The following is a 13,972-nucleotide window of genomic DNA, read 5'->3' on the forward strand; positions in this document are numbered from 1 at the left end:
CGCATTGGTGGATACAAGTTTCATTCCAGAGGCTCGACTATATAAATATTCTAGGTGGCGTTCAAGTGCGTTTTACTGCATTCATCTCATCAAAAATGCAGATAGCTTCGCAGTGAAATATTCCGTCTTATGACGTGACATCAGACATGAAGTTCACGTGGCACATAATCGCCAATAATACCCCCAGGCGATCGAAGCCATTTCGATTTCATTGCGTGATACAAATGGAGATCGTCCCAAGAGGTATAATGAGATTGAGCAGTGACGGCCAGAAGAACTCCAGCAACAGCTAGGCCAACCTTTGCCGATACCACTCCAGGTTTCACGAGCAATAGCATCAAGTTAAAGAAGACAGTTAAATTCACTACCTCTCAGGTCACCAATAAAATGAAAGATAAAAAGCTCATTGAAGGATAGGGCGTCCAAGATGAGGCAACACCTTTGGAAACTTTCACAAAAGATTTTGTTCAGCGTGGAAAATTACAGGCAACGCAACAGGTAATATTCTCACTTATGCTGGATCGAAAATTTACTGCTTCCCTCAAAAATCAAGGGGTATCCGAGAGCGTTGTATCTTGGACCAAATATTCTGTCTATGACGGACATCAAAAAATCACTTTAAATAGGGTGACCTGCCAAAATCTCATCAAATTTATTTTCTAACCGCATTTAAATTGGTTGCTCGCAAATTTACTGAGAAAGTCTTCCTGGATCATGGTGCATCATCGGACTTTGACAATTCCATCACGAGTTATTATCACTCAGTTATCGCCGCGGAGAAAAACGGAAGTCAGTCCAAAACGATGTCTAGTATGTTTGGTGTGCTGATCATTGTCTTGACCTTTAACTGGTTGGTTAGTTCGTAGGATACTACAATTGTGGTCTGGCGTAAAACGAAGTCCAACCTGCTTATTTGATTCAGACAACGCTGATGACAGCCACTTTGGATGGAAAACTAAATGAAATCAGGAATTCATTAAATAACCTAACCCTTGAAGTTGCTGTAGTGGAGTTAGGAATTGGCACCACACATGCTCATTTCTATCCATCTGAATCCGCGCCCTCCTTACAAACATTTGAGAACTACTTGCAAACAGTACCTCATTTAGGTGCATCGTTTTCCTGACTTTAATAAGTGGACAGGGGATGAAAAAATCCTATTACACCACAACACTGGACGGCGTATCTACATGCGGTCAAACTCCACCTACGTGAAATCAACTGAAGCAATTTTACATGGGAAAATTTTGTTTCTGTCCGTGCTTAAAACACATTGCTTCTTAGAACATGCGATATCAATACGCAACTTTGGTGGATACTGGTAGCCGTTTATCAAGCAACGGCTTCAACGGATGCGGTCCATAATCAATCACAAGTGCACAATGAATATTTCAGCTTCCCTAGTGAAAAGGTCTTGAGATCCCATTTCACAAGAAGGATGCTATGATGTAAAGCAAATATTAATTTACAGAAGAGTCCCTGATAACTTTGTCACGTTGGAAATCAGCGGGTATCTTGCTATGGTCAAAAGCAGTGTAAAATTCACCGTCCTTATATGGGCAGCAGGAACCGTTCTGAGTACAGATATCACAGCCAGTCCTCACTGATAGGAAGTAATCGCGCTTATTCTGAATCCAATTATTAGTAACTGAGAAGATAGTGCCAGATATCACACCAGTCCTCACTGATAGGAAGTAATCGCGCTTATTCTGAATCCAATTATTAGTAACTGAGAAGATAGTGCCGCTGCTATAAAATAATTAATTACTACATCAACACTCAATTGGCTGGTGCAACATTCACTTTGTTTTCTTTTACTTTTGTAAAGTTGTCATGGAATAAATAGCACGGTTACTGAGGAAGTGGTTTGGAAATAATCTTTCTAGACAATGATGCCGTGCGTTTTGGGAGACCTGTTGACCTGCGTATTCGACAGATGAAGTGATTATGTGGGTGAATAGTAAAAGTCTCGACAGAATTATCCTTTATTGGAGTGTTAAGTGATCAAGCACAATTTGCCACTTAAAGTGAGGATGGCAAATTTATCACACTGACGGCAATCTACAAGTAGTTCGGAGGAAGGATAATTTCACAATACCAGTGGAACTTCCATCTGACAAGTCGTCACTTGAGGAGCCAGTCATCAAGAGATCACGTGGGGTGGTCTTCTTGACTGAAGGACGAGAGGCGCTGCAACCTGTCTGAGCGAGAGCTAATAAGACTATTATTCAGCATCGCAAGGCCTGATGACTGAGTATCCAACCACTGACCGGTAGGCTTTCGGGTTTGATGCTCCCTGATGCGGACTGCTCATTATTTCAGGTAATCATGAAACAGCTCCAGAACGCTCCTATGCTTTTCCTCATAGATCGGCCTCACCGACAGGACAAAATTTCAGTTGCATATTTTATAGTCTTATGGAACTAGTTGTAAAATTATTTTCGTTTCAGCGCTGGGACGTCCAATTTTTGGTTCACTTTGATATATAACAAAGAAACATTACTACTCAAATCAGGGCCCCAAATTGATCAACAGTTAATTCTTGGCTAGTTGACGTCGCAAAGCTTGCTTTGGATGACCCAGCAAGAACTGAACAGTTTCACATCGGTGAAGTTTGGATTTTTATCTGTCTTATGTCCGTAAATGATACTTCAGGCATCCGCCTATGCTAGCGGCTATTATATCTAACAGCTTCACCTGAACTAGCATACTGAGCAGATATTACAGCTTGTAAAAGTGATATCGATAGAAAACAAGCAAACGGCCGGTTGCTTTAAGGAGCGGTGGAGTACTTTATCAGTTCCACGGATAATCTACTGAACGTGCCACCGTAGCTAGAGTAATGGTTTTGTTCGGGGGTCGCTCCAGGGTAACAGTAGCCCTTTAGGTCATACTTGTCGATCCGAATGGAATGAAGAAGACCCGTGATACAACACAATTAACTTGTTAAAATGAACTAAAATGCAAACCGGAAGAAGGCGCTGCTCAAATGATGGCGCATTTGATGTTATTTGATAGCTTTGTGACCAGGAGACAGTCTGTTTGGCCTCATATGCCTCCACCCAAAAATGCAATAGCCTACTGTTAATTTGACTGAGAACCATTTCAATCCTGACTTGGTCACAGTCAGTGGATATTATATTGACAATCAACTGTCCACATTTGTTTGACACAGGAATCATCAAATAATGTGATGAACTGTTCGTGAGGGCACATATTTCAGTGCTGTTCCCAAACTGTGTGGTAATCAGGTCAGCCAGGCATCTGACATTATAATCTATTAATAAACCAACTCTAATCTCATTAAGAATCCTGTAATGCTGCAAATGGGGCGAATGGATAGTGTTATTCGTGAGTAGCACATCCCAGCAAAAAGTAAGACAAGCAGAACACTTTTGCTGTCTAATCTTATGATAAATATCGACATGTTTGCTGATAGCCATCACTAGAAATTGTTATTTGCTTCAAGGTTACGTCACAGGCATGGAAGTTAGCACGTATTCCATATTGCAACGTCCGAAGCCGGGTGCTATTTTAGACTCATCAAAAATGTAATAACGTCTCTTAGGGAGTAGATGGTTTTCATGCGAAATTTTTTCTGCATAAATCACAGTAAATCTCTGCCACCAAATTCTGAATTATGATTGGGATTGAGAAATAACTGTGTTTAGATAATTGGCCATTAAAGAGCAAGTTCAAAGGAAACAAACCTAGGGTTTTAACCCATCCAGCAGTAAATAAAAAAGTTATTTCTGTTGTACTGGATTTATTAGCGGACGGATAATCAAAGCTAATTTATTCACTTAAAGGTCGACAAGCTTGTGTCATCTCAAACGTAGTTTACTTGTTGTTTGTTCAGAGAGCCTCTAATTATCGGAGGCGATGAAGCAGGTTAACATCTATGAAAATTTGCGCGAATGCAAGCATGTCAAACAAATCAAATCACCTTCAATAAAGGTGAACTGAGTAAGTTAATCTCGCATAATAAGATACTTAACTAAGTAAAATTCCTAGCTAGTTTGTATAAAAAACGAAATTTCTCTAGTCTCGGCACCTTTTTAGTGCTCACCGAAAGATACTTTTATCTCAGTGGAACAATGAGAGGCCAGTTTGTCCGTCATCACGAAGCTGCAGAACTTTGGCACATTTTCTGTTACATTTCAACCATGAGCTTTGAAGAAGATTTTATTTTCGGCGAATTACTGATGAACAAAGATTTCTTCCAGACAGTGAAGCTTTATACTCTGATGCGGGATGGGTGATTGGTCAAAAGAATCCTTAGTGTTTTTGTAAGATGATATTTAATGGAAGACACTGCTAGACAGCAGGCCACCGTCAGTTTGACCATGCATCTTCGTTACCTTTGACGTCCGTCAAAGGAGTGCTACAATACTGCTTTGTGTGGAAAATACATTAATTTTTGTCTCTCATCTTGCAATTCATTAATCATCAGATAATTCACCGAACTGGTTTTCACGCCAAGGAATAAGACCTAAAAGTAACAGAAATTTCACCTGAGGCTGTGCTGTAAAGCACTTGATAGAAATCTTTGGGTTCCCATATAACATGAATGATGCGCATCCATAAATGAGCAGTGTAGCTGCTACGGGAAAGTGTTGTATGGTTGAAGGGCATGTAAGTTCAATGACATTATCCGTTCCGAAGGCCCTCAGCCGCGAATCATTAGCTTCGCTTTTTACTTGAGTAGATTAGAACAGTCATACTCTTTTAGGAATTTCACAGTTAAAGGAGAGAAACTGGTAAGTGCGTGCATTACTTATTGGCTGGTGAATAGCGGAATGATGCCAAGAGAAAAATTATTTTTTAGTCTATAAAAGCGTTAGTCATCAGCTTACATGATGATCAGTCAATGAACAGAAACAGCATATATTCCATGGACAGTATTATAAGTGGATTAAAGCTTGCCTTTAAAAGTACTACGCAGGCTTGACTCGATTAGTTGTGGTGATGTCAGCGAATTTGAGAATGAGTTCTGACGACCAAGGAACACCGTAAACGCAAGACTCAAATCCTGTGAGTAAAAACTAGTTGCCGATTGCTGACTTTGGTGGCTTACGGACAGGCGGCGGTCACAGGCGGTGCCCTGCTTGTAGACTCTGGAGACAGACAGTACTTATTGTTTCCAGCCTTCGGTTTAGCTGGTATGCCACCAGAACGAACTTATTCACAAATTGACCTAGATCTCTGCAATTCACTTGTTCAGACTGTCAGTGATTTTAGTATATGCTAAAAGTGGATCAGTACAACTTCTCAGACCTTGTGCTGTGGAGTCTAATAAAATTTGATTTTTGTTAATGGAAATTGAGTATAGAAAATTCTTGCGGCTATAGGTGCTTATGGACTAACTATTTTATCTGGATATTTATTCCTATAATGCATAATAAATGGATTTTGAATAGTTATGTTAAACTCATTTGGAAAAAATTTACATATATCGGCCAGGCAGGTGACAATGCGTGCAAAAATTATGAATTCCCACATATTTATCTATCAACTAAATAAATACAATAGCTTTTTCCACACAAAAATAAGTAATTTGTTCAGCGAAAATTTGTCCAAATGACTGAAGTTTCAACATTTGCCTTGACAACTCTGCTGATTCCGGAATTCCGTTATTTTTCATATTACACACTCGCTATTCTAAGATACGGTATCCAGCACTACTTTATTTTTTTATTTCGCAGCTAAGAATGATGGGATCCCGTGGTTCAATGCTTACATTTAAGCGGAATGATAAGACAGAGCTTCCGATAAATCAACAAAGGAAAGTTATCGCGCTGCATTCTGAATGTTTTCGTGCCTAATGCCCAGTTAAAAGTAGAAAATAATCGAAAGTTTTAGCGTGAATTCTATAAGCTATGTGGGTTTTGCCGCACACTAGTATCTGATGACGTGATACGACTTCAAGCGTCCAGTTAAAGTTGTAATCGTTTTGGCCTGCGTAAGCTTACCTGGAAGACCCAACAAGTGGAGGCTTTTAGATATTTGGTCTGTAGATTAATTCAGTCGTTAGAATTTGTAATGTACATTCAAACACGTTTTTTCCACTTCAATTTTTGTCTGGTTTCAACAGATGTGACCAAGTATGAGTGTCCTGCAAAAAACCTTTTCGCTGGACTTAAATCAGGGTCAGGTTTGAATCAACGTTCAGAGGAACATAATTTACGTCAAAGATACTGACCAGTTCTGTCAGGCAGCCATTCCTGTTGAGTAATATTTCTTGCGGAAAAAAATACCCGCTGCGCATCTGTTTTGAAAGCTACTGTACGCTGAAAAAATGCGCAGCAGTTTCGCAGCGCAATGAAAAATGAAGACTAGTATATCTTCAATATTTTGATAAGTATGTATTCAGGAGTTGTTGATATAAAACTGTTCAAGAGTCAAAAATTTGAATAGGTGTCACTTTTAAAGCTCAGATGTAACTTTCAAACAAAATTGGTACTAATGGATTATGTAACTATAATTTTGCAGAATAACTCATTTACACTATTTTTGAATTTGGGCCAAAAAGTGCTGTTTGGGCATTAAACTGAAGATAAGATTGAATGCATCTCATCTACTCATCATCATCATCATCGACAACATGACATCAGTGTGCAACACCGATGCTTCACTACCGTTACTCAGCTACTAGATGTATCTGCTGATCAAGAAAAATGGTGATACTTGCAACGGGCTGTTCATGACTTTTATTGAGCTTAGGAGAAATGTCACATTCGAAAAAATCGCAGTCTGGTGACAAGAAATAGTTCGGTGTTCCTTCAGCCAAGAATGCATTCAGTCTGGCTGAATATTTTAGAAAACAATAATAATCTGAGTTTTTTTTATTTGATTCACAAAAATTACTCGGCATTTACTGTAACAACTATGGATATTTATGCCCATAGGCGTATCAGGTTTTCCAACCATACTCGCTCAAAATTTGATTGGAATTTTCCGTTTTGATATGTTGTTTTTAAACAAATTTCCACGGGAAAAGTCACTGTATTATCGACAAATTACCATTTTCTTTGGTCTATAAGGCCGAATTATTATTTTCACCGAGGTTTGCAATTCCGCAAGGAAGGATATCAAACGAAAAATTTCATTGTTCTGCTTATTCTATTTAGCGAAGTTGATGAATTACACTCCATTGTCTTTTCAAAACATTTCGCTGAAAAATGAGATAATTGATCATTGGATCAGTAGAAACGGTGACCGATACGGATTGAGAGCTGCTGTCTATAATCTGGATGCTAACTAGTCGGGATATCTAAGTTTGTATTCTGAGGTATTGGCGACCGGAATTGACTACTAGTAATAATACGGGCAAATAAAATCTTGATTCCATCCTTTTTTCCATTTTTATATAAGGCAGCGTCTGTCTAGTAATACGTAGAGTAGGTGCGCACACTTTAAGTACCAAACCCTACCTCATCGATTTGCTGGCAACTTCAGGGAACTAAAGAATACTTGATTGAGAACAGTATTACCAAAGTTCCTAGTGATTTGAGTTGCTCCATTCTGATGGCTAATGAACAGATGAAATACATGGTAGATTTCCTGATCAAATATGTAGAATTAAGTTTCAGTTGAAAGTGGCTTAAAAGAGCCCGATAAAAATGCAACACAAGTAGCAATGGAGCCACTTCACACAGCTACCACATCTTGGGTTCTCCCAAGATCCTATCAAGCCTTGGATGATTGTCCTCAGGACCGTAAAGTTGGAACTTGACAATGCCAACAAAAAGTATAAGAACCTTTCGTGTTCCCACAGACTCTCTGGAACTTGGGATATTTCTAGCATACCAGTAAGCGCATACCGTAACCATAGCATTATCAGCTGTGAAAAGCTTTCAATTATCCATGCTAATACATTCATCATGAACCCAATATATAACCAGTATACACAACACAAAGAACATAAATTCTTCTCAGGCTCTCAGTGGGCAAAAGAAAAGAAAACATAAAATAATCTGGGACCATTGCTTCTGTGATGTAAACCTCGTTTATTAGGCCATAGACTGCACTACAGTTAAAATAAAATGTATGTCGAATCGCATCGCTTAGCCCAAGTTTCCTGGTTTGCCGGAAACACAGATTAATATCTTTTTATTACTGGGAACATGAGATATAATTGCTGGCTTCCCTGGTTGAACTTTTATTTCTAGTAGTTTGATCTGACTGAGTGACTTCGTAAGCAGTAGAGATGATTGACGGTAAAAATGGATACCACTCAGGTGCAGAAGTTTTTCCTACGTTTTGCTAATAGCCTACATAGTAGGTTTTCCATTTTGGGAAATACTTCATTGCGTGGAGAGATGAAATTTGACATTATGATATACGGAACTACATGGTTGATTCCAGTTTCGACCTATGGAAGCATTTTGTGACACTTGTGATAATTTAATCCTAGACTGCTATCTTGATGAGGCGCACAGATAACTGATATCTGACATTTTCCGTGATTATAGTTAGACATTGTTTAACAAATAAAGAATGAGTAATAAACAGACGTGATTGACATACCTTGAAAACACTGCAGGCAGGTCTATCTTCCGTAGTTTACCTTCAAATGTCGACTTGAGCCAACAGTGAAAATGCATGTATTTATAGGCCACCTGCATTTTCGTGTACTGTTACAGTGTTTTGCTTCCCGTTCGCCCCATGATCACTGACCAATTGCACAAGACCTGTGCCCGTGAATTCCAGACACACATGTACAAAGAATTAAGCCATATCACTTTGTAAGGTTACTGACGATCAGCCTACTGATTCAATCATGACGGCAATAAACATCTTATCTTGATTATATAAAAAAAAAATTAATTGCATTATTGCTCACATCTTATCTGATTATATAAAAAAAAAATTAATTGCCATTATTGCCACTATTTCACAAATACTGACTTGCATGGCTCTGAACAAAACTGCTCCTTCTATTTGTATGAGCAACAGAGAATTGGGATTGATATTGTTTGCCAACCCCTCTAACAACACTGCTTAATTTGTTCTAAAGTTATATACGAAACGCTATTAGGCCTTGTACAAATTTGTACAACATGTTTAATTGACACAATTCTTTATTCATAGGTGTGGAATGCCCGGACACTTTGATACTAGCCACCAGTGTCTTGGTAAGATTTAAATCCTATTAAGCAATTGGATGAAGAGCACTTTTATGGATTGATTTCGTTTCACACATTCGAAGCCCCTAAACTACCGAATGCTTTATATACTCCGCATGTCACTATGATCTAGCCGGGATAACATTCAATAAACAATAATTATACGTTATGTTCTCCCAGTGAACTAAAATTCACAACGTACGCCGGTTCGCCTGGATTTATACACTTGCAGTGCGGCCGCTGCGCTGACGTTTTATAGTCAGAAAACATGCTATAAAAGGTTTGATCAGTCCGTTTTATGAATCGGTGAGAAGAAACCTACTTGTCAGAGTGATGTCGTCCAAAGTATACCTAAAAACCAAATGGAGGATTTAAGTTACACAATTATTTAGCTTGAAAATGTGAGCAATCATCATATAATCTGGTGCTAAGGTGCGTTTATGTTATCCGTGTACACCATCACAATGTTTACTGATTCTATCTTTTTTAAAATTTGTTTAGGTTTACTTAACGAATACTTGGACATTCTATTTGAACATTCTAGGACTGCTTGAACATTACAATCAGCCACCTACATATAGCCCACAATGAGGATAATCTCAGTCGATATTCGAAACATACATCGATAAAGTCATTAGCAAAACCGACTTTCAAAGTTTCATCACACGATTCGGATTTCGTAATTGAAATGTGAGTGTCGCTATAACCTAATCAGTTGCTAACACATTGTTGATCAGGCGCTATTGGCTGAGTGATTGTGTTCAAACTACTGACCGGAAAGTTTTGACAATGATTTTCAATAAACCTTTTCGCCTTCTAAGCACAGATTAAACTCTCAGGCTGAAATCTCCAAAAGCTTTGTATGCTACCAACAATAAACTGCTTCTGTTCAGCATTATCATGAATACTGAATGCACCCAGGCAAAATACCGTGACTGATTTTTATCAGGCAGCATTTACGGGCAGAATTTCACATCCCTGATAGCTGGCTTCTTGCTCAGAAGTGAAAGTCTTCCCGAGACATCAGAGAAAAGCGCGTAGTTAATTTCATTGTCGCTAAAATAGACGCGGATAACTCCATGGTCATGTAATTACGATGCACACATTTGATCCCTACCACGCAATTCTTAACTAGACAAAGCCTGTATTGAATGCTGATCAAAATGTCAAACCATTAACTTAAAATGGCTTGGAAAATTTTACTTCCGCAGTTTATTCCAGTATTTTAGTTTTGCATGACAATGAACAAAGAAAATTGAAAAAAGTGAAACGAGCGAGTGCCGCTAGTGGATTTGCATCAGTACCATGACTGTTGTCACGTCCAAGAAAAGAATTTAATGGATACCAACGCCCAGTGAAATACGCCGTCTGGCAGGAAAATACGACATGTCATAAAGCCTACATATAGAGTTAACTTAAGAACTTATTCAAGCCAACTAGTGTGAAACGCATTCTCCAAGCTGTTTTCACAACAAATCAGTTTACTGACCTACTCAGGCTTGGAAAATACCAAAGTATATCTTTGTGGTAGCCGTGTCCTTGGGCATTCAGATCAATTAACTATCATTGGCAAAAAAACCTCAAAACAGACCTACATCCCAGTAAGCTTGAAGACATGTTACACCCGAAAAGTTTACAATTTAGAATTTCAAGTTTATATTCCTAAAATACTGTCATTTTGAATTCATTTTTCTAATCACACCTGAAATAGTTAAAAGCGATACGTAATAAATCTTGTAAAGCGTGACCGGACAAATGCAGGAAAAAAATAACCATAGCATTGTGGGCGAGTTAGTAAAAACAACAATGGCATTGATAACAGCATGCAACTCAGTCAGAGAAGTTGTACTTTCTCAATAATTCGCATTCAACTAATAATAAATTATGGGTGAGAAATTGTATCAAAACATCATCAGGGTATAAGGTGTGAACCAGTTGTACTTGGTTGAATCGATCACCTTCACTCTGGATTGTAGTCGAAAGAACCATAAAGGCTTTTCGTGCGTTTTAACAACAATGGTCGTTAACACTACCTGAATGTACTTTGACACATAATGTTCGAATTCAATGTGGAAACAAAAACCACGCATATTGCTTTGACTGCGTTTAGTCGAGCCGTATTGCAGCGGTGCTGGTCGCGTGCGCATCTTTCCCCTATTTTTACGCATTTAAACTCCCAGAAGTTTGCCTTAGTTATAAATTCTGGTGCTTAAAAATCTTAGATGTAAAGAAACATTCCTTATTCAAGAGAAGAAATGAAGTGGGAAGGAGTGGGTATAGGTATAAGCCAAACTTCGTTCGCAGAAAGGGTGAAAGGGAAAAGCGCCCAGGCTATCAAAGAATAATCAACTAAAAACTTCCGACCGCTGAGCTGGAGTGAAGTATCACCAGCCTGTTAGGCCAACATTCTTCGCGAATTTTACGGCGCTCAAAAACAGTGCACGTGACAGAACCAACAAGAGATAAGCAGTCCAATTAGTAGATGAAAGCATACTCGTCAGTTGCATTAGTTGTGCGTCACGAACTTCAAAGTTTCCAACTAAGTGCAGACGAAATTACATGGACTCCAATCAAGGAGGCAAAAAGATCCTACAGCAATAAATTCGACAGTTCAATGTCTCGCTGTTCTGGTGTGATCTTTTTTCCGGAAGCCATTCGCTGTTAGCGAATACGAGAACAGAAAATCATTTTTGGTAGACTCCAACACATTTCATCCTCCAGAACAGTGTTTCTTCCTTTAGCAAGTGACTTCTCGTATTGTTTTCTTAGCGTCTTTTGATTATTTCTGCAAGCTGCGGGATATTAATGGATCGGGTGGTTAACCCACTCAACCCCACACTTCATCTGGGGATGAAACGTTTAAAGTCCAAATTTTTAGCTACACGAAAAGGCACCAAAGCGTTTCTGCAAGCCCTTTTGAAATGATCTCGTTTTTACTATTATTTAGTGTCTACCTCTTCATCAGCGTAGCAGTTGTAATTTGTTCTTTACAAAAATTAAAATAAATGAACTGAATTTCAGAAAAATAATTAGAGTAGAAATATAAATACAGCAACATAGCATAAGAGCATCTGAGCTCTACCTAGGTATCGCACTGCGGATTCGGCATACGGTACAAAAAACGGAATGCCAAGACAGGTGTATCTTAAATGCGGCAAATCCGGGTGAGCCATATTTAAAAAATAAATTTCTATTGTGGTCTTTCAAGCATTCAACTGCATGCGACTAGTAATTGTTGTATTGTGCGGTGGCCGAGCTATGGGGTTACGCCTGCACCGCGCCTGCCAGACTACGCGATAGGGAGAAGACAGAGAACTGGGGACACGGCTGTATTGCCAGGACAAAACGTACAGAGCGTCTGCGTAAATATATAGGATGCCTAATAAATCAAATATGGTGGTTCACTTCGCTCCGTAGAGCCAATGGTAGTGGTCCGGTCGTGAACATTCTCAGGCCCACCACGCTGGTCGTGTGTTGCTAGGCCGTGTTTAGTTGGCGCCGCCGACTCACCTACTTTCCGGACGTGTCGAAGCCATGGTGACCTTGGGGATGCGTCACTCTGTGCACTTGTGCTTTTTCTTCTGTCTGGGCGCGCCCTGACAGTAATGAAACAAAAGGGCTTATAATTTGTGGTTTCGCACTTGCTCAAGTGAATGGTATGGTAAAGCTCACAATTCTCGCCAAGCAAAAATAACTATTCGAACCTTGCGAACGAAAGACCTTTTCGTACATAAGACCAATAGGATTTTTGGTATAATTTGCATTGTCAACTTAGATGGAATTTGATTCGCATTACCCATAAACATGAACCATTCGTCCTGCATAGTTCCAGCAATTTAAAACAAAACACGACCTCCCATCAAAAGCGCTTCTTCCGGGTCCCTAATTAGAGTGGTTATCAAGGATTTGCGAATCACTAAGTTTGACATGTCTAATCCCCTACATCCACCATAAAATAATCAACGGCGCAAATAGAGGAATTATCTGCAAGGAATCTGCAACACAAATTTGGATCGGCGCCATGCTGACCAGTGAAGAGTCAATTGCATGTAAAAAAATTCTGGGCGCAGCCAACGGGCTTAGAATGTGTCACATGTATCCCGCTGATAAAGTACTTTAGTTTCGTTACCTAAAATATTTATCGTATGTTATCGTATGATGTTCTGAGCCGGGTTGAGTTTGTTTTGAAATTTAGATAATCAAGGAAGTTGTTTTTTTTGGCGAAGCTATTCCGTTCATATAAACCTAACCTTTCTCAAGAGTTCCATGTGAGAAAATGTGAACTTGCCGCGTGTTTTCCATTTGCGCGCACGCAAAAGTGTTTCCGACAAGTTTATTACGTTTGCGTGTCGCCAGAAGATCTATGCTTTACCATGTGTGAACGACCAGCAAAAAGATTGCCGAAGGATCGAAAACTCTTCAAGGGTGTTTCTGAGAGACTCAGTTTACAAAGTTTCCTAAAAGTTCAGGCTAACTTTGGATCACACTACTTCCGACTTGAACAGGACCAGGATATGATAACTAGCCTCTAGAAAGACACCTGATATTTAGTGAAATTTCTGAAATGAAAGACAAGAACGGCGACTGTACAAGAAATTTTATGGAAAGATCATGCGTTACTAGATAAAAGCCTAGTCAAAGCATGTTCTATTCTTCAGGTAGGTCACACTATCACATACATGATCAACTCAAAATGGAAAGTTGGTGCATACAGATGCAGTCTATTTCAGATCCTACGATACAAAGCATGTTCTTCAGGTAGGTCACACTATCACATACATGATCAACTCAAAATGGAAAGTTGGTGCATACAGATGCAGTCTATTTCAGATCAGATGATATTG

General features: G+C 39.2%; 1 protein-coding gene across 1 annotated transcript in view; it reads right to left on the bottom strand.

Moving 5' to 3' along the window:
- The window catches only part of T265_05911 (hypothetical protein), a gene marked incomplete at both ends in the record, with an annotated part of 52,667 nt that overhangs the window by 22,743 nt on the left and 15,952 nt on the right, over nucleotides 1-13,972 (bottom strand). Inside the window, one exon of the mRNA XM_009171046.1 lies at nucleotides 12,643-12,724. Within this exon, the coding sequence (XP_009169310.1) occupies nucleotides 12,643-12,724 (82 nt within the window). The remainder of the gene's footprint in view (nucleotides 1-12,642; nucleotides 12,725-13,972) is intronic.

The sequence above is a fragment of the Opisthorchis viverrini genome (genome assembly GCF_000715545.1).
Source record: "Opisthorchis viverrini unplaced genomic scaffold opera_v5_115, whole genome shotgun sequence".
NCBI classification, from domain to species: Eukaryota; Metazoa; Platyhelminthes; class Trematoda; order Opisthorchiida; family Opisthorchiidae; genus Opisthorchis; species Opisthorchis viverrini.